The 24,113-nt window shown below is 32.7% G+C and overlaps 2 protein-coding genes across 2 annotated transcripts in view; one reads left to right on the forward strand and one right to left on the reverse strand.

Moving 5' to 3' along the window:
* The window catches only part of LOC143076133 (mediator of RNA polymerase II transcription subunit 15-like), a 294,855-nt gene extending 285,452 nt beyond the window's left edge, over nucleotides 1–9,403 (reverse strand). The window contains exon 1 of the mRNA XM_076251796.1: nucleotides 9,273–9,403. The gene's annotated coding sequence lies outside the window, so the exon portion shown is untranslated. The remainder of the gene's footprint in view (nucleotides 1–9,272) is intronic.
* Nucleotides 6,271–15,089, forward strand: LOC143076137 (uncharacterized). The gene is made up of 4 exons (XM_076251802.1): nucleotides 6,271–6,409; nucleotides 11,681–11,852; nucleotides 13,802–13,891; nucleotides 14,967–15,089. The coding sequence occupies exons 2-4, from the start codon at nucleotides 11,681–11,683 to the stop codon at nucleotides 15,041–15,043; spliced, it is 339 nt and encodes a 112-aa protein (XP_076107917.1). The 5' UTR covers nucleotides 6,271–6,409; the 3' UTR covers nucleotides 15,044–15,089.
* The last annotated feature ends 9,024 nt before the right edge of the window (nucleotides 15,090–24,113 follow it).

Below are 24,113 nucleotides of genomic sequence, written 5' to 3' on the forward strand. Positions count from 1 at the left end.
ATAGTGCAAAGATGATCAGTAATTCAAGACCTTCAATTTGAGTTCAATGTCAGGTCATGATGAAATTTCACCTTGACCTTCACATTATACTATGACCTTGACTTTGTGATATTTGAAAGGTCAAGTGGTCCGGAGTTGAATGGTGATAGTCGCATGTCTCTACGACTTCCGGTTCTCAAGTTTTGTATTGCATCATATATTTGATGATTAATTGTGACCTTGGTGAACTTTAAAATTGTCCCATTCTTTTTCTATAATGTTGTCCTTCAACTGTAGATCATTTACCATTTAACAGATTGGAGATATCTATTGTCGTTTTGGAGATAATGCAGTTTGAAGTTTTGCGAGCGGAGGAATGTATTTCTGAATCATCAAGAGCTTACCACTTAAAATGTTTAAGAAATTGAAGAGGTTGACATAGTTATATGTTTGACCAAATACCAAAAACATTCCATGGAAAAAAAACACCAAAAAATCAATTTGAAATTTTCAAGTTTTGCATTGACTTTGTAAGTTTCATAACTTCTATTTATATAGTTGATATTGCATCATTATTTACAATTTGTCAAATGGGGTCATCTGATATATCAAATTGAAGCTCTTAATAAACTCTACTTAAATATGAAAATTTTAAACCCCCTTTTCATCCCAGGGGGACGGGTGGGGTCATTTAGTGCAAACATTCAAATTTCTCAGATGGTAAGGTTGTCGCATATCAAATGAACGAACATTAAGCGTACATTTCAAATTTCAAATTGACGTCTCCCAAAAATGCGTTGGATGGGGTCATTGAGTGCAAAAAATAAATGTTCTTTTAAGGTAGGGTTGTTGTATATCAAATGATAGGTCATGATGTGTACATTTGAAATATCAAATTCCCAACCTCCAAAATTTGGTTGGATGGGGTTATTAAGTGCAAAAATCAAACTTTTTAGAACATGGCGTTGTTGCATATCAAATGAAAGCTCATCTACCCTGTGTTACATATATCATACTTCCGATCTCAAAAATGTAGGCGGATGAGGTCATTAAGTGAAAAGCGAAAAGTTTCAAAAGGTATGCTTGTCGTATATCAAACGAAAGGTGTTACAAAGAACATTACTAAAACATCACTTTTACAGGAAAGACCTTTCAATTGTTTTACAAACAATTGAGATACTAGTTATTTACTAAAATTCTTGTTTAGTTACTGTAATATGAGCTTCTTTTTGAATTTGATTTGCCTCTTTAGCTAGTTTATCAGCTATTTCATTTCCTCTAACATCTGCATGTCCTGGGGTCCAATCAAAATTAATTTTTATTCCATGGTGTTTTTGGATAGATTTAATAAGGGAAATAATTTCATGTGAAGTGGATCGATGATTTTCAATTTTCCAGTTTAATGTTAAAATTCCAATTGCTGATTGACTGTCCGAAAATATTTTTACTTCTATTAATGTTTTATTTTCAATTCTGCTTACATAATCTAATACTAATTTTATTGCAACAAGCTCTGCCAAAAGAATTGAACCCCTCTTTGAAACTGGTTGTTTAAGTTCTATTTCTTTGTTGTTGAAGATTACAATTGCACCTGCTCCACAAGGTCCTGGGTTGGATTTGCAAGAACCGTCTGTAAAAGCAACAACTGTTGATGGAGATACTGTGTTAAGTTTGTTTAATATTAAATTTTTTCCTGTGATTTCTTGTTCTTTAGTTCTGTTTTTTGAGGAACCAAGAGTACGCCAATATTCTGGTGGAGATTTTGATGTTTGTAGACCTTGAAATTGATATTCTGGCTCTTATGTCATCAATACTGATATCTGTTTCTTCTTTCATGTTTTTTGCTTGTTGTAACATTAAGCCTAAAGGTGATATGAACTTGTCCACTGTTTCTTTGTTTTTCCATTCATCTATTTTGTTTCTGATAGGGATTTTGGTTGAATAAGAATTTAGTCTTGCAATATCTCTAATAGCCATTTCTTCTCTTCTAAGATCTAATGGCAAAACTCCTGCCATAACTTGTAATACTTCCAAACTGGCTGTTGCAGAAACTCCTAGACAAATAGATAAGCCCTTTCTTTGGATGGCATTTAATTTTTTTAAGTGTTCTTCTTTCCCTGTTTGCCAAATACAGCTTGCGTAAAGAAAAATGGAACCTATAATACTATTGTAGACTTGAATAAGAAATTTTGTTTTTATGTTACCTATTCCTTTTATTTCTCTTAATATTCCGAGTGATTTTCCAGCTTTTTTTTTCTATGATGTTGATATGTTCACTAAAGGTAAGTTTTTCATCCAATGTAACTCCTAATAATTTTGGATTAGGATTGTATTTAATTGGTTGGTTTCCTAACACAAGGTGTACTGTTCCTGGATGCTTTTTATTTCTTGAAAAAATACAGTATTCTGTTTTACTTGTATTAATATTTATTCTCCATTTTTTGCTCCAATTCATGATTGTATTTAATTCATCTTGAGTTTTTAATCTTATTTCCTCTAAATCGTTATCAGTATTCCAAAAGGTACTGTCATCAGCAAATTTGCATTTTCCCGCCTTTACTTTTTCAAAAAGGTCAATTACAAAGCTTTGTGTTAACTGGATGTGTCAAAATTTCTTGCAGTTTAAACCTTGACCTTTTATAAAGGGCTGAGTAAAAACCAACAAATATCTTCATACAACATTGTACAACAATTAACGTTATTTACACTTTACTATTAGAATAGTAGACTATTCACCGGGCTTGTAATAACATAAGCAACACGATTAGTGCCACATATGCAGCAGGATCCGCTTACCCTTCCGGAGCACCGAAGATCACCCCGAGTTTTTGGTGGGGTTTCGTGTAAGTTAGTCTTAAGTTTTCCGCTGAGCTATGTTGTGCTCAGATGTTGTGTCTCACGGTTGTGTCCTATCATATGTCTACTATTATTTGTCTGTTTGTCTTTTTCTTTTTTAGCCATGGAGTTGTCAGTTTATCAGTTTTCGATCTACTACGAGTTTGAATGTCCCTCTGTAAATCTTTCGCCTCTCTTTTACAATTGCATCAAAAACACAGAATTACATCATAGTCAATGATTCAGTGATCCGCTTTTATCTCACTAATTGGTGTTTTCTAATTAGTTAGTGGAATGACTGAGATCTAGTCCACAGACTGAGTTGAATTCAAACCCATAATGAAGGTAAACATTTATTGAGAGAACGTAAAAAAGGCAAAGTTTTTTTTATTCAAATGATTCTTCTTTCCGTCAATAAAAATAAATTTGATAAAAGTTTGGTGATCATATTCAGTCATTGTCCAGTAGCAACTATTTCATTTAAATTCAACACGAGTACACGTCAGTTGGGGTGTGTTTCTTACTTATATTCTACTTTTGTTCGTTCACAAATTTTTCAATCAAATTTGAAGACAATTATAAAGATCCGTTATTTTATTTATGAAATTTTCTAAAAAAAAAAAAACCCCAAGAAAAGTCACTAACCGTTACCCCTTAAATGTCAACCAAAGGGGAAACAGTTCAGGAGCGGACTGCGTGCTCTTCTAGTGGTATCCTTTGTGAAGCTCATGGGGGATAAGTATTCAGTACCTCAAGTGTAGTTCTACAAGTCGAATTAATTTCACCATACTCTTTGAAAAGAGAGCCGGATACTTATTGTGGCTACGACCAGTCATTGAAATATCCTTCATCATCTGAGAGACTATTGAATATTTCAAAACGATCTTCCAAATCTTCATGGGCATCAATTATCAAAGTGGTGAAACAAAGTTTATTTCCGAGATCGATTTTAATTGCTGTCAAAACTAAATTCTAAAGATGTTAGACAAGATTAAACTTTTTCTGTGGTATTCTTTATTTGAAGATATTTGCAACCAAAAGTCACCAAACTTTGATTTTTTTTACTCCCGGTTTTTAGTGGAGTTCGTGTTGTTTCTTATTTATTATTTATAACTGTTGATGTAAATGTCTCCTGGTTTTATTAGTCTTTGTTTACTCCTTGGTTTTGATTGTTATTGTCAGCTTTTAGTCGGAAAGAAAACATTAATCAAGAAAAGTGCACTTGAAGAATTATAGCAGATTCCGGCGTTTGTTTCCGCTTCACGAGAAGCCCTTGTATGAAGTCTTTTCACATATCAGAAAAATCTAACACAATTTCACAATACATATATATATTATATACCGGTATATAACTCGTCTAAACATCAACCCAACAATGATATATATATATATAATATTTGATAATGAATAAAACAATCTTACTTTAAATCCACAAAACCCAATAAAACCCACCACATAAAAGACAAAAAAAAAAGGTTGTCTCTTGGAAAAATGTTAAAATATATAACTGACGTCCCAACGTTTGCATGCATAAAACTTTATCACATATAGTGTATGTAGTTTGTCAAATTGGCTTAATTCACGAAGCAACCGTGACCACTGGAATCTGAGTATATTCCTAAACAAAAACTACATAAAAAAATGTCGATGTGGTATGATTGTGAACGAGACAACTGAGTTTCATTCCTCTATCACACAAAAATCGGCCCGAGTAGTCTCTTTATAGCATGCTCCCAAGTACTGGGGTCTTTGCATGGTTCGATTCTTAGCCTGGTCAAACCAAAGACTTTAACTGATTTATATTTGCAATCTGATCTTTTGCTAAGCATGCATCATTTGGTAGTAAAGACTGTATGGTTGGCAACGAGTCAGAATATTGTGTCCGGTTGTAGTTCGAGCTTGTGAACTGGCTTAGGAAAGTACAAATCAGGGTTCGTTTTTAAATCATATTAAAATGTTCTTACTCTGATCAAGTATACAAATCCTTGCTCTGATTATACATTTTATTTAGCTACTGATGGTAAACAGTCATACATCGTCATCATTCTTACACGCATATTATTCAGTTGGGGCTAATTACATGCGTGGACATCTCAAAAGTCAACTTCACGGAGTGGCCCGATTGGATGGTCTTCTTCAGAATTCATGAGGGTAGTAATGGGGGTACCTTCATGACGAATAACGCAAAAAATTCTTGTAAAATGACGTTAACGGTAATTTTTGGTGCATGACGATAAAATGTACACTTTCTTTTAGACGTTAAAAAATTCGACTGATTTTGACGAATCACGTTAATTTGTCGATAACGATAGTTATTTGAGACATCTGACGAATCACGTTAAGGATATTTTGACTAATCACAGGATAAATTTTAACCATTTGACGCTATTAACGGTAGCCGAAAATGATCGTTTGGTGCCTGACTGTGCTTGAAGGGCATTTAATACTCTACCCTCATCATTCATGCCTGAATATTAGTAAAGTCGAAAAGTGATCATATTGAGTCTTATTGGCAGAAACGTTTGGAAAATTTCTAGAGCCTATTGTTATCTGTGATCTTCACAGATTTTTTCTATGTTTTTTTCTATGATTTTTTGTTTTCTACGTTTTTAGTTTTGTTTTGCGTATTTTTTTTTATGTTTTTTATTTGTTGTTGTTAATACCCAAATTATATAAGTGCATGCGAGAAAATCAAACATCAGTGGAATATAATGATAAACGAAAAGATTTGGGTTAACATTAAATAAAATTTACTTTCTTACTTACTAAAAAAAACGAGCGTAAAAATGTACGTTCCTTCTCTATTAACTAATGTATTCAGCATTTGATTTTAGTTGTACCAAGCTCTCTTTATGAATCTGGGTCCGTTCGCCCTGATTCACGTTTGCCCTGGTATCTGTTCGCCCTGATTCCTGTTCGCCCAGGGTCCATTCGCCCTGATTTTTATTTTTTTCTAATTGTTCTGATTTCATAATTTTAAGTATTTGAACAAAATATGTTAAAGTTTGTTGAAAAATTGACAGAATATTTATATTCCCGCATTCATTTTCCCTTTGATTTACTGAATAAAATACTGGAATACCGTGAATGTATTTCTCTTTATTGATTACTACTTTCAGAGTATAATACTAAATGAACATGTAAACATACATGTTTCATGATTTACAGTTCGTACATCATTGTTTTTATTAATTTCCAGCTGAATATTTTATCAAAACAAAACGTTTGATTTTTATTAATAATCCATCAAAAGATTAGTATCACAATAATCAGTGATCCGAATTATTTTGTCATTGAACAATTTTAATGATCCTAAACAAGCCATACACTTTTAAATATTTCCCTGTTTCCATAAATTTCAAGACTATATACCATAGAAATATCTGAATAAGTTTATTCAACTTAAATGCCCTGAATATTAATATTTTTTAAGTAGGGCGAACGGACTCTATGGGCGAACGAACTCAGGGCGAACGTACCCAGGGCGAACAGTCCCGATACCTCTCTTTATTACCCAGAAACCAAAGCTCTTCCTTTCAACCATTTTACTTGATCAAAGAAGTTGTTCACAGTTTCGTGTCTGAAAGACTTAAAAGTATACATGAATATTTCTTCTTAACAAACTGAAAATTATTCAGTTCAAGAGAGAACTAAAAATTCTACACATTTTAGCAATTCAAAAAACACCACAGCTCTTCTGAAAAGTTTTACCATAACATTTTTGGATGACCACGTGGTTGTAAAATATTTCCTTTGGCATAATTTGAAACACGTGTAAATCTAGAAACTGATCTGGTCTGTTTTTCGTTAGTCTGAAATATGTGTTACCTGGGAAATGGGACAAAGTGTGTTCGCATTTTTTTTCTTCAAAATTCAAGCAACAAAAATACTCATCTTCGTATTGACTAATTTGTGGTCTCGCTAATTAGTAATTAGCAACAAGAAGAAAAAATTAACGACAAGAAAATTTATTAACTTTATAAAAAAAAAGATTTTTAAGAAAAAAAAATCGTCTTTAAAATTTATGTGAAGGGTCCATGGACTTCAGACTTATTAAAAAGAAAAATGGCAGATAAAATTTTAATAATGAACCCCACTTTTTTATCCAAACATTCGTGTATACCACCTTTTTTTTTTTATCAATAATGTAAATAGTTGAACCTTTTGTCTCATTAAGAAAAAAAAAATATGTCTAATAATTGTGTAGTTTTGAGTGTCCTTTCTCTTCCTTCCACAATAATGAATAAATTAATCATGCATCTGTGTTCTATAGGTACCAAGTATAGTCGCATTTGTCATCTATTCTTATGATTATCTAGTTGGGTTTATTTTGGGAAAAAAACGAAAATAAAGACGTCCGGACATTGTTTCTGTCATCGGACCAACTTCAAAGTCATACGAGACTTCCGGTTTTCACCTTGAACATAATTTTCATAAGAGTACTGGACAATAATTTGCGTTGATAGAGGCTCTCTTTATAATATAAAAGTGATTGCCGTGGAGAAGAAACTTGGAAGTTGTTAGTGAATAGCAAATATATGTTCCAGATCATAGTAGTATTTCATGGATTTTTCTAGCATTCCACAGGGTCCGGTTTTCGGACCCATTCCCAACGGCAAAAACCCTACATTTTTCCCAATTTTGGGAGTAAATTTCCCAAATGATCACAAAATTCATTTTCATCTTTATTATTCATGACAGAGATGTTTATTTTATTCAACCGCTAGCTTTATGCCATAAATCGCCAACAAGTAATGTGTAAATCCAAGTTGAAACATATTGAAGGACAAACAACATTGACAAACAATGGCTGCCATAAATAAACAGGAAGTGTGGGAAAATACTAAAACCAGATCAAATCCGGTATATAACTCCGGGTTTGTCAATAAAATACAGTAAATAAAAAATGAAATGAACCAAACATGTGACAGCTATCATAGCAACACTAAAATTGAAAACCAAAAGATATATAAAAAAGAAAATAGAAACAGGATATATTTTATACAGAACTCAAAATATTTTAGTTCACAAATTCTCATGTCAAAACAAAAAAAAAATGTAATAATCCTTTAAGAAGTTAGAACTCGTTATTTTGATACTCAAATAAACTTTAATGCCATGTTGTTATATTTAAAAACAAAGAAGGTCAGTGTTCTCCCCAGAAATTTTGGATAGCATCACATTTGCCGTAAAAAACTAAATTGTATTTTTTTTCAATGTAATTTATCGTGTCGTGGCAACGCTTTATTTCCTTTATGTTATATACATTATTGTTTATTACAAAATGTATTATATTGTTTGTATGCTATAGGCCCTTATTTGGTAAATGAAATATTCTATTCCACCCTATTCTTTGTTTTTATATCGTGAATTCATAACTAAGAATACAATTAAACTATAACCATGATAACAGTATTTTCAGTTTATGTTTTCTATATTCATTTATAGTTCCAGAATTATTTTTTTCCTCTTAGTCTAAATAAAAATGTATGTGTGGTTCCAGTTTCCCTACCTACAATGTATACCCAGCTAAATGAACAGAGCTCCAGATAAGAATTCACAAATTGGGGTTTTTACCCCTCCATTTTTTATCTAATTGAGTGAAATAGTTTTTCAATTGCATTATTAATTCCAAGTCACCCCTCAAGCAAATATCAAATTGGGGTTTTCACCACCAAGCTTCTTAATGTATTGGGTTTTTTCTTTTACACAATATTGAATGTTTGTGTTTACTCATCAACTAAAATGAAATATATACTATATATACTCTTGAACTAAAAATAAACAATGTTTTTGTCTAATTTTATTTACATAAATCTGGATTTACTTGTCCCTTATGTAAGGGACAATTTAAGTCTTATTAGAACTTCATATAAGTGATTTGGCCTTTCATGTTCAACTGATTTAGTTTTGACGAGTTCTAACCCTGTTATTGTTAAGTCACGCAAACACACCTGGACGTGCCATTGAACGACCCCGTGCGTTCAAGGGACGCTGTCTGACAACACTAGCTGAGTCGTGTTATCATCATAATCCTCTCAAAAGGAAACTAAAACATGCTTCTATTCAATGTTTTTACCGGAAATTTACTTTCGTTCTAATTCATTGCTAAGTGTTATGTTAAATCCTGAGAAGTACGGAAAAAATTATGATGACATGGCTTACGCTTATTGGATAAAGACCGAGAAGATCAAAATGTTTTCCTCACCACGTGTACCTTTTAGCCACAGGCGCTTGGGTCTATGATACAGATTTTTTTTTTTTTTTTTTTTGATTAAAATATTCAATTTTCTATATTTATAATACATATCTATCACTTCTGTGCATGTCTCACCTAATTTCGAGTGATTTAAACGACCCAGAGAAAATACCACATTTTACTATCCATACTAAGAAACAAAAAGGCAACTAACTCGACGCCATTTTTCTGCTATCTATAAATAAATAGATTGACCTACCTGGATTCCCCAACGATTTCTCTGGGAAAACGTGCCTTCCTTGCCGTCAGATCGCACACATCGTTGATATTTATCAAATTGGTATTGTTCGTAACATTTTTAGTCCATCTCCAGCATATAATAAAAAGATTTTAACTATTTTGACTTATTTCAAATTTACGTGCCCGGAAGTTGACTGTTTTTCCCTAACTTTTGTTAAAGGGAAGTAATATTTTCCCGGACTTTTTCGGAACATCTCTCCAAGTACATATGAAAATAACAAAGTGATACGATCTGTATCATAGACCCAAGCGCCTGTGCTTTTAGCAACGGAACAGTTCAACCCTTTCAACAATCTACTTTTAGAACGAAAGGACATTTCCGATTTATAATATTACAAAAATAGATTAACGCGACGACTTTGTAATAGATAAGGGTAAATAACCCACACGATAGCGACTAAAAGCGTGAAGAACTCATGGTTTTGATAAATTATTGGGTTTTTCTTTGCATGAACAGGGGTTTCATTATCTTTCATGTTGACTGGTACTTTCCACGTTTCTAGGTGGTACTTTTCAATTTGTCCATGAATATCTTATATAAAAATTCCTACATTTAGGCGGTACTTGTCAATAGCATAGGAGGGTAAAAGTACCGGGTACCGCCTCCTAATGAATGGCCTGCATGAATTGGGTTTTAGAACTCTGCAATGGGTAATTGCATTGGGTTTTCAATTTTTTGTATTGCGTGATCACGCAAATACGCAGCTTATCTGGAGCTCTGATGAATGAATGGTTTATTATAGTGCAACCTGTATAGATACAATTGCACTAAATATGTAGGAAAAAAACATGGGTTCTTAATAAAAAATTTGAATAGAAAAAATTCTTTATCATGTCTTTGAAACATATTGGTTCATGGTCCCAGTTGTTTCTTTTTACAAAATGATATATTTTTAACAAAGTTATCTACAAGTAGTCTGTTAATGCTTAGTTTTCTCTTTATGTATCATTGTTTTCTGTCTACTGTGCCATTTGTGCATATGTAGTTATTATTGTAAAATGCGGATTTTTGTCATATCTGGTCCGGTTCCGATCAGTAGTTTACACTAAAATATTAAATGGCCGCCGAAAGCAATGAAAAATACGAAAATAAACAATGTTTGACAAGAGATTTGGAATGAATATGGCGTTTTTAATGCATTAAATGGATGAAACATATGCACAAGCAAATTTTGATCACTTTCTAAAGAAAGTACAAAACTTATTTTACCCAAAATCAAAATTTTCACTCTCGATTTAATAGGAAGAGAAAGAAAGTAATACAAATATATCAAAAGTCGTAAAAAGCTAAGACTCAACCTCATTTTAAAAGAGAAAAATTGTTTGTTTCTTTGAAATTTCATTTAGCAAACATATATTTCGATTTTTTTATGATTTTCTGATTACGTTTTCTCCTTGTCGAAATTTGCCGATTGCAAACCTCGTGGTATTAATCATGTCAAAGTGACAGCTTGGGGTATTCGTATCCAAACAGTTATCACCCAAAGCGCAATTAACACCTATTTAACCACTCTAAATTGCCTCTATTGTCCGACTTGAAGGGATTACAATTAAAAGTGATATATTTTTTTTATGATCATAAGTGGTAATTAGATGAAAGTTCAAAATTTAGGAACGAGAAAAATAACATCCTGAAAATAATTATAGCGTCGCGGTAATAATTATAGCGTCACAGTAATTATTATAGCGTCACGGGAAGAAATATAGCGTCGCGGTACGCTAAAACCGCCTGGAGAGAACACTGAAGGTGTAGGTAGTCCTTACTTTATTTTCACCAACAAAACAAAATTTAATGAACAAAACACATTAAAACTAACATCAGGTATATTGGTTGTTTTTCCCAATTTCTTGGAAAACCGCGTTAAAAAATTCCCAAAACTGGCCAGGGTCCTTTTTCCCAAAATACTCGGATAAACCCCTGTATTTGGACCGTAAGATCAGTAGGAGCTGTTGTTAATAGATCTTCCCCGATTGTTACATGTATGTAGGGTTGATGATTTTATTGGTAAAGATGCATGTTTGTACAAACTTTCATGCAAATTGTGCATTTTAAGCATCCGACATTCCTTGTGGCAGCAAGTGGCACCCTGGGCAAGTGCAGGGCTTTCCCTTGAAATTTAAGTAGTAGGCTCCATTAGAATTATAGGCGGCTGTAACATGCGTCGGCGAAGCATGAAACAATCGATCAAGTCTTTTAAACAATTCTAGAAATTACCTGAAGTTTCGGATGGCATCAAAAGAAGTATTAAAAATATTTTTTTCAAATTAAAAGCAATAAAATTTGTATAACTCGCTACTATTATGTGCAAATATAAAAGAAATACATTATAAAAATATAAATGTAAGGATCTGTATTTTTTTTCACAGATGCGTTACGTGGCAGCTTACCTACTTGCATCCCTAGGAGGAAACGCAAATCCATCAGCCAGTGACCTTGAAAAGATTATTGGGTCAGTTGGAATTGAAGCCGAAGCTGATAAGATAAAGAAAATTATAAGTGAACTCAAAGGAAAAAACCTTGAAGACCTGATCAAAGAAGGTATACAATAGTTGTACTTTTTGTTATTCTTTGCATTCAGGTTAAATAAATCACTGAACCAGTTGACACCAGGTCAGAGTTTTTATACTTCGTATATTGGTATCACATCGTCGTCTTCTGAAGACGGATGGTTTCCGGATGATAACTTTAGTATAAATAGAAATCAATAAAATTTTAAAACAATGTTTATAACCACAAAAGGAAGCTTGGGATTGATTTTGGGGGTTATGGTCCCTAAGGTTTAGGAATTAAGGGCCCAAAAGGCCCAAAACAAGCATTTATCTTGTGTCAGTACAAAAAGTTGTGTATAAGGATTTCAATTGTTCTGAAATTGTACCACAATATGTTATACCATAAGTAGAAGGTTGGGATATATTTTGTGGGTTATGGGGCAAACAGTCTAGGAATAAAGGGCCAAAAACAAGCATTTTTGTAGTTTTAAGACTATAAATTGGAGTTTTCTTTTTTTGTCCAGAATAGTAGTTGAATCAACTTAAATCAGTGCTATATACAATATACAATGCAATATTCACTTTACAAACTGATAAAAGCAGTCTTTACCATTCAGTGATTACAAGCACTTTGATTACCATTCTAGGGTTATGCCCCTTTACAACTTCAGTTTCTGTTCTCTTAACTTAAGTTTGTCTCAACTAAACTTAATGAAATGTGTATATACTTAAACTGAGTTTAGAGGTAATAAGCATTATAATATAATGCTTATTACCTCTAAACTGAGTTTAAGTTCAATTTTTGGCATCTTCACTTTTACATATCCGCATTTATTTTTACAATTTACCTAAGAATTGAATGCTTCTTTTTGTATCTTTATTGGGGTGTAAAAGCGTTGACCGAAGTACATTTTGTATGAAGCGCTTCATTCTAAAAATGTACGCACAGTCAACGCTTTTACAACCCTATAAAGTTACAAAAAGAAGCATTCAATACTTAAATTACATTTTTTAGCTTTGATCATGAAAACATGAACTTTATAATTTTTTTATTTAATTCACCTTAGTGTGCACTTTATTGTGGGACCACGTGTTATCATGAATGAAAAGTTTTATTGAGTAATGCAATTGCTTAAGGAATAACACGTGATGTGCAGTTAGCCAATCAGAATAAAGTATTATAATGAAACATACATCTAATGTAATTATTATCAATTGATATTAATTTAAACCATGACTGTATGACATTGTATATGTTAATATTTTATAATGTATTTAAATGAGTAGTCATTGTTGAAAACTCCATTAGAAATTTGAATTGAGATCATTTTTGGAATAAGGGAAAGGAGGAGGTAAAAAAAAATGGGGGGGGGGGGCAATTTTTCTCATTTCAGATTTCAAAAAAATAAAAATAAAATTTCTTCAAATATTTTTTTTTTTTGGAGAGATTAATATTCAACAGCAGAGTGAATTGCTCTAAAGCAAAAACAAAAAAAAATTTCAAGTTCATTAGACCACATTCATTCTGTGTCAGAAACCTATGCTGTGTCAACTATTTAATCACAATCCAAATTTAGAGCTGTATCCAGCTTGAAGGTTGTGTCCATACTAGCCCCAACCGTTCAGGGTTCTACCTCTGCGGTCGTATAAAGCTACACCCTGCAGAGCATTTGGTTAAAAACTGATGAAATGTGGACCAATGATGAAATGTATCAGCAAAAAATATGTTTAGATTGCTGGTCAAATTGCAATCATATTTGAATTTGTTATTTTCTGCTCAGGGTTCTCACTTAGGTGAGTCTGAGTTTTGGACAGTACTCATGAAAATCTGTCTGGACTCGCCATTTTCAATTTGGCGAGTCCAAAGATTAATCAAGATTGACATATTTTGTTACTGAACACATATCATTTTTGTAGCAAAATTTTTAGTCATTCTTTGAGAATTTGTTTCAGTACATGTAGTTTTCTATTATTTCATACCTATTTCTCTTTAAACAGGTCAAGAAAAGCTGGCCTCAGTACCTGCAGGAGGAGCTGTTGCTGCTGCACCTGCTGCTGCCGATGCTGCTGAAGCACCTAAAGGAGGAGGTAATGACATTTATGATCTGAGGAAATGCTTTGTTTTTCAGCATTTACATTTCCATGCAGTGCTTTAGTCTTGATTTTTGTCTTCCCACAACAGTAGTGGGTGCAAGACTTTGGATACATCATCTTCATTAATCTTTGTATCGTTTATGATTAGGTCAGTTTCAAGTGGTGGTCAAAATTATATGGTAGATATTTGTAAGTGCATTTGTTCAACTCATTTTCATGCAGATTATTTGATCCACCATCTCACTCATACTCTATTGCCCTTGTAACATGTTTATTGATTATGTTAGTTTGAGGTGAAAAAAGAATTTCAATCGGAGGAAAGTCCATTTTATTTATTATGCAGTTGTATATATAAGCATTAGCATTTCTCATAACATTTCCATAGATAATTTTCCAGCAACTTCCTAGTATTGTTTATTGTGTTTGAACATTTTGCCTAGTTAGAATATTAAAAATGTTTAATTTTATTTCAATATTTGCATTATACTACATGTATCAAAATTACATACATGCAAGACATATCTCATAATTTGTGTCAACCATTCCACCATATTTAGATATTGAATTGCCAAAACAATTTTGATTGTGTGAGCACCTGTTTTGAATTGTTAGAGTGAATTTAGTTTTCCTAATATCAGCTGTAAACATTTTAGGAACCAGTTCATTTGAAGAAACTGTCTCTTTGGTTAAGATTTCAATTGTGGCTTTTATTTATATTAACATTTCTTTCAATTGTTTGAATTTAAAAAGAGAATAAAAAAAACAGCAAAAAATTTCATGAAGGATTGTTTAACAATGAACTTAAATCCCTTAAGACAAGTTTTCTTCTGAAAAGAAGGCGTGATGATTCTCTTATAGTATTCCCCTATATGAAAGGAGTTCTGTCTTGATAAGAAAAGAAGATAAATTGAGCGAGGCACTCATGAAAGAACAAATCTGTCAATCTAGGACACAGAAATACATACATGTGTTTACTTGAAATGAAGTTATTTGTAGTCAAAATGAAGGCCAGATATCAAATTTATTCAGTTTACTTGAAAATTAATCTTTACTTTTTTTGATATTTTAGCAAAGAAAGAAGAAAAGAAGAAACCTGAGCCAGAATCAGAGTCTGATGATGACATGGGATTTGGACTCTTTGACTAAATAAATGTCTTTTGCAATGCATCTATAATAAAGACATTTTACACCATTCTTGTAATTTTATTGACAAAAGAATATATTTGTGGTAATTTTTATGAAAACAATTATCTATGCCCCATTTATGGGCAACATGTTTCAGTCTGTTTGTTCATCCTTTCTTCTGTCCCGCTTTAGATTCAAGTTTTTGGTCAAGGTAGTTTTTGTACGACCGAAAAAATTAAAAAAATTTTGGTTGTATATTGGTATCACGTTGGCGTCGTCGTCCGAATACTTTTAGTTTTCGCACTCTTAACTTTAGTAAAAGTGAATAGAAATCTATGAAATTTTAACACAAGGTTTATCACCACAAAAGGAAGGTTGGGATTGATTTTGGGAGTTTTGGTCCTAACATTTTAGGAATTAGGGACCAAAAAGGGCCCAAATAAGCATTTTCTTGGTTTTCGCACCATAACTTTAGTTTAATTGATTTTAGGAGTTGAGGTCCGAACAGTTTAGGAATTAGGGGTCAAAAAGGGGCCAAAATAAGCATTTTTCTTGGTTTTCGCACCATAACTTTGGTATAAGTATATAGAAATCTATGAAATTTAAACACAAGGATAATCACCATATAAGGAAGGTTGGGATTGATTTTGGGAGTTTTGGTTCCAACAGTTTAGGAATAAGGGACCCAAAGGGTCCAAAATTAAACTTTGTTTGATTTCATCAAAAATAGAATAATTGGGCTTCTTTGATATGGCGAATCTAACTGTGTATATAGATTCATAATTTTTGGTCCCGCTTTCAAATTGGTCTACATTAAGGTCCAAAGGGTCCAAAATTAAACATAGTTTGATTTTAAAAAAAAATGAATTCTTGGGGTTCTTTGATAGGCTGAATCTAAAAATGTACTTAGATTTTTTCTTATTGGCCCAGTTTTCAAGTTTGTCCAAATTGTGGTACAAAATTAAACTTTGTTTGATTTCATCAAAAATTGAATAATTGGGGTTCTTTGATATGCCGAATATAACTATGTAGATTCTTAATTTTTGGTCCCGTTTTCAAATTGGTCTACATTAAAGTCCAAAGGGTCCAAAATTAAACTTAGTTTGATTTTAACAAAAATTGAATTCTTGGGCTTCTTTGATATGCTGAATTTAAACATGTACTTAGATTTTTGATTATTGGCCCAGTTTCCAAGTTGGTCCAAATCAGAATCCAAAATTATTATATTAAGTATTGTGCAATAGCAAGAAATTTTCAATTGCACAGTACTCAGCAATAGCAAGAAATCTTCAATTGCACAGTGTTGTGCAATAGCAAGACATTTTCAATTGCACAGTATTGCTCAATAGCAAGAAATCTTCAATTGCACAGTATTGTGCAATAGCAAGTATTTTCAATTGCACAGTATTGTGCAATAGCAAGAAATTTCAATTGGAGTTATCTTTCTTTGTCCAGAATAGTAGTTGAATCACCTTAATTCATTCTTTTATACAATATACAATGTATATTCACTTTTACTACCAACTGATAAATTAAAACAATCTTTACCAATCAGTGATAACAAGCACTTATTTTCAATTTTAATATTTTATGATGTATTTAAATGAGTAGTTATTGTTGCAAACTCCATTAGAAATTTGAATTGAGATTGGTTTTGGAATAAAGGAAAGGGGGATGTGAAAAAAAATTGGGGGGGGGGGGGGTCAATTTTTCTCATTTCAGATTTCAAAAATAAAAAGAAAATTTCTCCAAACATTTTTTTGAGAGGATTAATATTCAACAGCATAGTGAATTGCTTAAAGCCAAAACAAAAATTTCAAGTTCATTAGACCATTCATTCTGTGTCAGAAACCTATGCTGTGTCAACTATTTAATCACAATCCAAATTTAGAGCTGAATCCAGCTTGAATGTTGTGTCCATACTTGCCCCAAATGTTCAGGGTTCGACCTCTGCGGTCGTATAAAGCTGCGCCCTGTGGAGCATCTGGTTATATGCCTGCTTACAGGACATATTTTGAAATACCGTTGTCCGTAAGTCCCCACCCTCTTGGTATTTTAAGGAATCACTAAAGCATGGCATGACGTGGCTGGATGAAAAGTTCTGGATCCGCCACTGAACTTGCTAAAGTGGAAAGTATACGTCTGTACATGTAAAGTTTCATGCAAAGGTAGATTGAATAATGATAGACAAGTACCCTAACACTCAGAGCATAACATACTTCATCTGAACACAGACCATTGTGAGAAATAAAAAAAAAGGATATATTGTTGATATATTATCTTACTTAAAGGTGGAAGCCAGTTGAGTTTTAAAAAAAATGGATAAATAATAGCCTAGTTTAAAGCAAAGAATATCAGTCCTATAAAAAATAAATTCAATATGTAAATATCAATCCGTACACATCCAAAATCTCACACCAAACACCTTTTTTTTGCTTTTGAAGAAAGTATGACAAAAAAAATGCATTTTCTAACACTTATTAATATACATTAAACCAAAAAAACAACTACGATGAAATTGGACACTTAAACTCTAAAACGAAAGATAAATACCAAAAAAATCAAGGCGATTCAGGCTCTTGAGAGCCTCTTGTTTTATAACTCAATGGATAGTTTTTGTCGAGCTTGAAAGCTCAATATAGGGATAGTGATCCTTCAGCGGCGTTAGCTAACTTCTTAAAAGGTGGAAGACCTGGATGCTTCATACTTTGTTTATGGATGCCTCATGTTACGAAGTTTCCATCAGTCGCGTGTCCAATGTCCTAGACCTAATTTTCATGGTTCAGTGACTACTTGAAAAAAAAGTTTTGTAATGTTAAATTCTCTCTTATAAGTAAAAGGATAACTATATTTGGTATGTGCATACCTTGCCATGTCCTCGTGCCCATCAGACAGTTGTCACTTTACCTCGATCTCATTTCATGGATCAGTGAACGGGGTTGAGTTTTGGTGGAAGGACTCTGAGGTATACATGTCCAACTGGCGGATGTCATCTGATCTTGACCTCATTTTCATGGTTCAGTGGTTATAGTTGAGTTTTTATACGACCGCAAAAATTGAATATTTTGTGGTTGTATATTGATATCATGTTGGCGTAGTCGTCGTCGTCGTCCGAAGACATTTTGGTTTTCGCACTTTAACTTTAGTAAAAGTAAATAGAAATCTATGAAATTTAAACACAAGGTTTATGACCATAAAAGGAAGGTTGGGATTGATTTTGGGTGTTTTGGTCCTAACAGTTTAGGAATTAGGGGCCAAAATAAGTATTTTTCTTGGTTTTCACACAATAACTTTAGAATAAGTAAACAGAAATCTATGAAATTTTAACACATGGTTTATGACCACAAGAGGAAGGTTGAGATTGATTTTGGGTGTTTTGGTCCCAACAGTTTAGGAATTGGGGTCCAAAAACAGGTCCAAAAATAAGCATTTTTCTTGGTTTTTGCACAATAACTTTAGTATAAGTTAATAGAAATCTATGAAATTTTAACACAAGGTTTATGACCACAAAAGGAAGGTTTGGATTGATTTTGGGAGTTTTGGTCCCAACGAATTAGGGGTCAAAAGGCTCCAAAACTAAACTTTGTTTGATTTCATCAAAAATTGAACTATTGGGGTTCTTTGATGTACCGAATCAACAGTGTGGGAATTACAGAACTGTACGGTTTTCTAATAGTTTGGTCATTCGGGAGACTGTCAAGCGGGGCTCCGACATTTGCAAAATAACAAGTTGCTTGATGGAAACTTCGATGAACTCTTATGCTACTATAAAACGTTTCTGTTTCAAGTTTTGATAGCTAAAACATTCTTTATGTAAATATGAACCAATAAAATAATAAGAAAGATATGTGCATCCAAACGTTTTCCTTAGAATGGTGGAGCTCCGTGTAAAACAATCAAAATTGTCACACAACAGCGATCACAAATGTCAAAAAAAACATCGAAAAATCAATGTTTGCTACATGAACTTTCACATGTACCTTTTCTGATATATAGTCTTACCTGTCTGAAAGTTTCAAAGCCATTGTCCCAGTTAAAATCCAAATATATTCATTTTCTCCATGTCGGATATTTTTATTGACTGTACAATCGCTTGCAAGTTTACTGTAATATCACTCGGAGCCTTCCTGTACAATCGCTTGGAGCTTTTCTTTTCATCGTTTTGACAACTAGACTACTTAGAAAGGAGGGTAACCTACTTTACCTAGTAATGACTTCACGGTCCAGCTAACAAGCAAGCTAGTCAAAGGTATTACCTTTACCTACACACTCATTGCATTTTGCTGTAATAGTTTCTAGTGGCATATGACTATAATTATAACTCTTAAGTAGATATAATGCTTACTACTATCTCTTCTGCCACATTCATGATCAGTTTATGTTTTCCATGATACTTTTGTCACATAAATATTTATAAAAACTACTGCAATCCAATACAATATATGTCTGGCATGATTTTTCTCTCCCTTTTCTGTTACGATTTAATAACTTACAGTTAGTTATTTGGTATTGTTATCAATTTTTGTTAAACCTAAATTACACACTCAAAAGTGTTACTGATGTTTGAAGCTTTTATTTGAATGGATGCAGCCTGTCATTAGCGTATCCGGTATGCGGGGAGAGGGAGTTTTGGTGGTTGAAACCCCATTTTTTTCGATTTTTTTTATTTTGTGGACGTTTCAGGGTGTTCCGTGGTTTGGACCCCACCCCCCCCCCCCTCCCTTCTGCAGAAAGGCGGGATCCGCACCTGGTCTGATATCGTCAATTATAGTATTAAATGATGATCCGATCATTCAGCAGATTTTTTTTAGTTTGGTCTTGTGCTGTGCTAGTTTTGGGTAGAAATGAGCGCACAAATATTTTTAACCCTGCCAATTTCTTTTTGTACCTGTTCCAAGTCAAGTAGTTCAGTGGTTGTCGTTGGTTCATGTCTGTCATATATGTTTTTCGTAAATTGTTTTATTATGAATTAGACCGTCATTTAACTTCGAAAGGTATTGATTCTTATTTTTCATATCGGGACCTTTTATAGCCGACTATAATTGCTTAAATCCATTTATTTTTTGAACTTTGACAATCATATCACATCTCCTTATTTCTATATTGAAAATATAAATGTGGTTTGATAAAATGTTGTTCTCACTAAAAAAAAAACAAAACTGTTTCGTTCGTTTGTCGGATGCTATAGTTGGGAATATTGAAAAGTTCCTGAATCATGACATTGATATAAAAAAAAAATCATGTTGAAGGATTTTGTGTTTTCTCTGTCTTTTAGATAACAAGTCCTCTCCCATCCTAGATAAAATTTGATTTACTGGAGCTTTTTCTACCAGTAGCTATAGCTTGTAATAAACAGACATCTCATTTGAAATTATACCACATCTTCTTATTTTAATATCATGTTTATTTACTTATACGTGTCTTTTCTTGGATCAGGGGTTAGCTACCACCAATGTATGAATGTTCCACATTCGAATTCCTTTATCAAGTTACAATATCCCGATCCTTTGATGAAAAATTATTTGTTGTATTGTTTAAATATGTATTTATTATCTTTTTTTAAATTGCTGGTAAACAATATATTAAGTAAAATTCAAAATATGCTAATTACCCTTCTAGAGCATCTAGTCACCTTTCGGTATATATGTTGTGTACAAGATGTAAGTTTGTACAAATTATAATTTGTACAGGGTTTTTGTACAAGTTATAAGTTTTTTGACACCCACCTTCTTGCAACAGGTGATACAGGTTTATCTCATAAAATGTACTAGTGTAATGTTTTAAATTCAAAAAAATATACTTCAACCTAACATTTAGTGCTATTCTCCTTGTCTTCAAACTGGAAATGAGGATACCTGAATGGTTTAAATTCTAATTTTATTTTTTTCCTTATACAATATTCATATCCATACAAAATCTTTGTGTGGTTTTATAATGTTATTGTATCAATGCTCAGTATTAGACTGTATCATGAAGTTGTGAAAATATGACAGAAATATGCGAAGCAAAAGACTGTGTGCTCGCATCATCCATTTTTATTCAGCAAGTCATTAAACACTGATAACTTGTACAAAAGTTCTGTACAAATTATAATTTGTACAACATTACAACTTGTACACAACATATACATATATATATTTATTTTGTACGAGGATTATTTTCATTTTTATTTTAGATTATATTCTTAACATATTTTGTACTGTCCTTTTCTTTTCTTTTTGTCTTGTATACGCATTCAGTGGTTGTTTGTTTATGTGTTACATATTTGTTTTTCGTACATTTTTTGTACATAAATAACCCGTAGGTTTCTCGTTTTACATTGTTATTTCGGGGCATATTATAGATGACTATGCGGTATGGGCTTTTTTTATTGTTGACGACCGTACGGTGACCTATAGTTGGTAATTTCTGTGTCATTTTGGTCTTTTGTGGAGAGTTGTCTCTTTGGAAATCATACCACACCTTCTTTTTTTGTTGTTATATCTATTGTACATATTTTGTTTTTGTCTCTGATATTGTCACCTTAAAAGGGTTTCTTGATAGAATCTTAATTGTCAAAATGACTGGTTTTGTGCTTTTTTTCACTTCAAATACCATTGATGAATATAATAGGACAGCAAGAAACAACCAATGTGCAATGTATTTAATAAATTTGGCCAAGCAATTCTACAGGAAATCTCCAAGTGATTGTACAGGAAGGCTCCGAGTGATATTACAGTAAACTTGCAAGCGATTGTACAGTCAACAAAAATATACGACATGGAGAAAATGAATATATTTGGATTTCTACTGGGACAATGGCTTTGAAACTTACAGACAGGTAAGACTATATATCAGAAAAGGTACATGTGAAAATTCAGGTAGCAAACATTGATTTTTCGATGTTTTTTTTGACATTTGTGATCGCTGTTGTGTGACAATTTTGATTGTTTTACACGGAGCTCCACCATTCTAAGGAAAACGTTTGGATGCACATATCTTTCTTATTATTTTATTGGTTCATATTTACATAAAGAATGTTTTAGCTATCAAAACTTGAAACAGAAACGTTTTATAGTAGCATATAAGAGTTCACCAAAGTTTCCATCAAGCAACTTGTTATTTTGCAAATGTCGGAGCCCCGCTTGACAGTCTCCCGAATGACCAAACTGTTAGAAAACCGTACAGTTCCGTTCCCACACTGTGGAATCTAACCGTGTATTTAGATTCTTAATTTTTATACAACCGCAAAAATTGAAATTTTTTTGGTCGTATATTGGTATCCCGTTGGCTTCGTCGTCGTCCGAATACTTTTAGTTTTCGCACCCTAACTTTAGTATAAGTGAATAGAAATCTATGAAATTTTAACACAAGGTTTATGACCACAAAAGGAAGGTTGGGATTGATTTTGGGAGTTTTGGTCCCAACATTTTAGGAATTAGGGGCCAAAAAGGGCCCAAATAAGCATTTTCTTGGTTTTCGCACTATAACTTTAGTTTAAGTAAATAGAAATCTATGAAATTTTGACACAAGGTTTATGACCACAAAAGGAAGGTTGGGATTGATTTTGGGAGTTTTGGTTCCAACAGTTTAGGAATTAGGGGCCAAAAAAGGGCCCAAATAAGCATTATTCTTGGTTTTCGCACAATAACTTTAGTTTAAGTAAATAGAAATCTATGAAATTTTAACACAAGGTTTATGACCACAAAAGGAAGGTTGGGATTGATTTTGGGAGTTGAGGTCCCAACAGTTTAGGAATTAGGGGCCAAAAGGGGCCCAAATAAGCATTATTCTTGGTTTTCGCACAATAACTTTGGTATAAGTAAATAGAAATCTATGAAATTTAAACACAAGGTTTATGACCATAAAAGGAAGGTTGGGTTTGATTTTGGGAGTTTTGGTCCAAACAGTTTAGGAATAAAGGGTCCAAAATTGAACTTTGTTTGATTTCATCAAAAATTGAATAATTGGGGTTCTTTGATATGCCGAATCTAACTGTGTATGTAGATTCTTAATTTTTGGTACCGTTTTCAAATTGGTCTACATTAAGGTCCAAAGGGTCCAAAATTAAACTTAGATTGATTTTAATAAAAATTGAATCCTTGGGGTTCTGTGATATGCTGAATCTAAAAATGTACTTAGATTTTTGATTATTGGCCCAGTTTTCAAGTTGGTCCAAATCGGGGTCCAAAATTAAACTTTGTTTGATTTCACCAAAAAATTGAATAATTGGGGTTCTTTGATATGCCAAATCTAACCGTGTATGTAGATTCTTAATTTTTGGTCCCGTTTTCAAATTGGTCTACATTAAAGTCCAAAGGGTCCAAAATTAAACCAAGTTTGATTTTAACAAAAATTGAATTCTTGGGCTTTTTTGATATGCTGAATCTAAACATGTACTTAGATTTTTGATTATGGGCCCAGTTTTCAAGTTGGTTCAAATCAGGATCCAAAATTATTATATTAAGTATTGTGCAATAGTAAGAAATTTTCAATTGCACAGTATTCAGCAATAGCAAGAAATCTTCAAGTGCACAGTATTGTGCAATAGCAAGAAATTTTCAATTGCACAGTATTGCGCAATAGCAAGAAATCTTCAATTGCACAGTATTGTGCAATAGCAAATATTTTCAATTGCACAGTATTGCACAATAGCAAGAAATATCTAATTGCACAATATTGTGCAATAGCAAGAAATTTTCAATTGGAGTTATCTTTCTTTGTCCAGAATAGTAGTTGAATCAACTTAAATCATTGTTTTATACAATATACAATGTATATTCACTTTTACTACCAACTGATAAATTAAGACAACCTTTACCATTCAGTGATAACAAGCACTTTATTTTACATTTTAATATTTTATGATGTATTTAAATGAGTAGTTATTGTTGCAAACTCCATTAGAAATTTGAATTGAGATCAGTTTTGGAAAAAGGGAAAGGGGGATGTGAAAAGGGGGGGGGGGGTAAATTTTTCTCATTTCAGATTTCATAAATAAAAAGAAAATTTCTCCAAACATTTTTTTGAGAGGATTAATATTCAACAGCATAGTGAATTGCTCAAAGGCAAAAAAAAAATATTTTAAGTTCATTAGACCACATTCATTCTG

Source organism: Mytilus galloprovincialis, chromosome 5 (genome assembly GCF_965363235.1).
Source record: "Mytilus galloprovincialis chromosome 5, xbMytGall1.hap1.1, whole genome shotgun sequence".
Classification (NCBI taxonomy): Eukaryota; Metazoa; Mollusca; class Bivalvia; order Mytilida; family Mytilidae; genus Mytilus; species Mytilus galloprovincialis.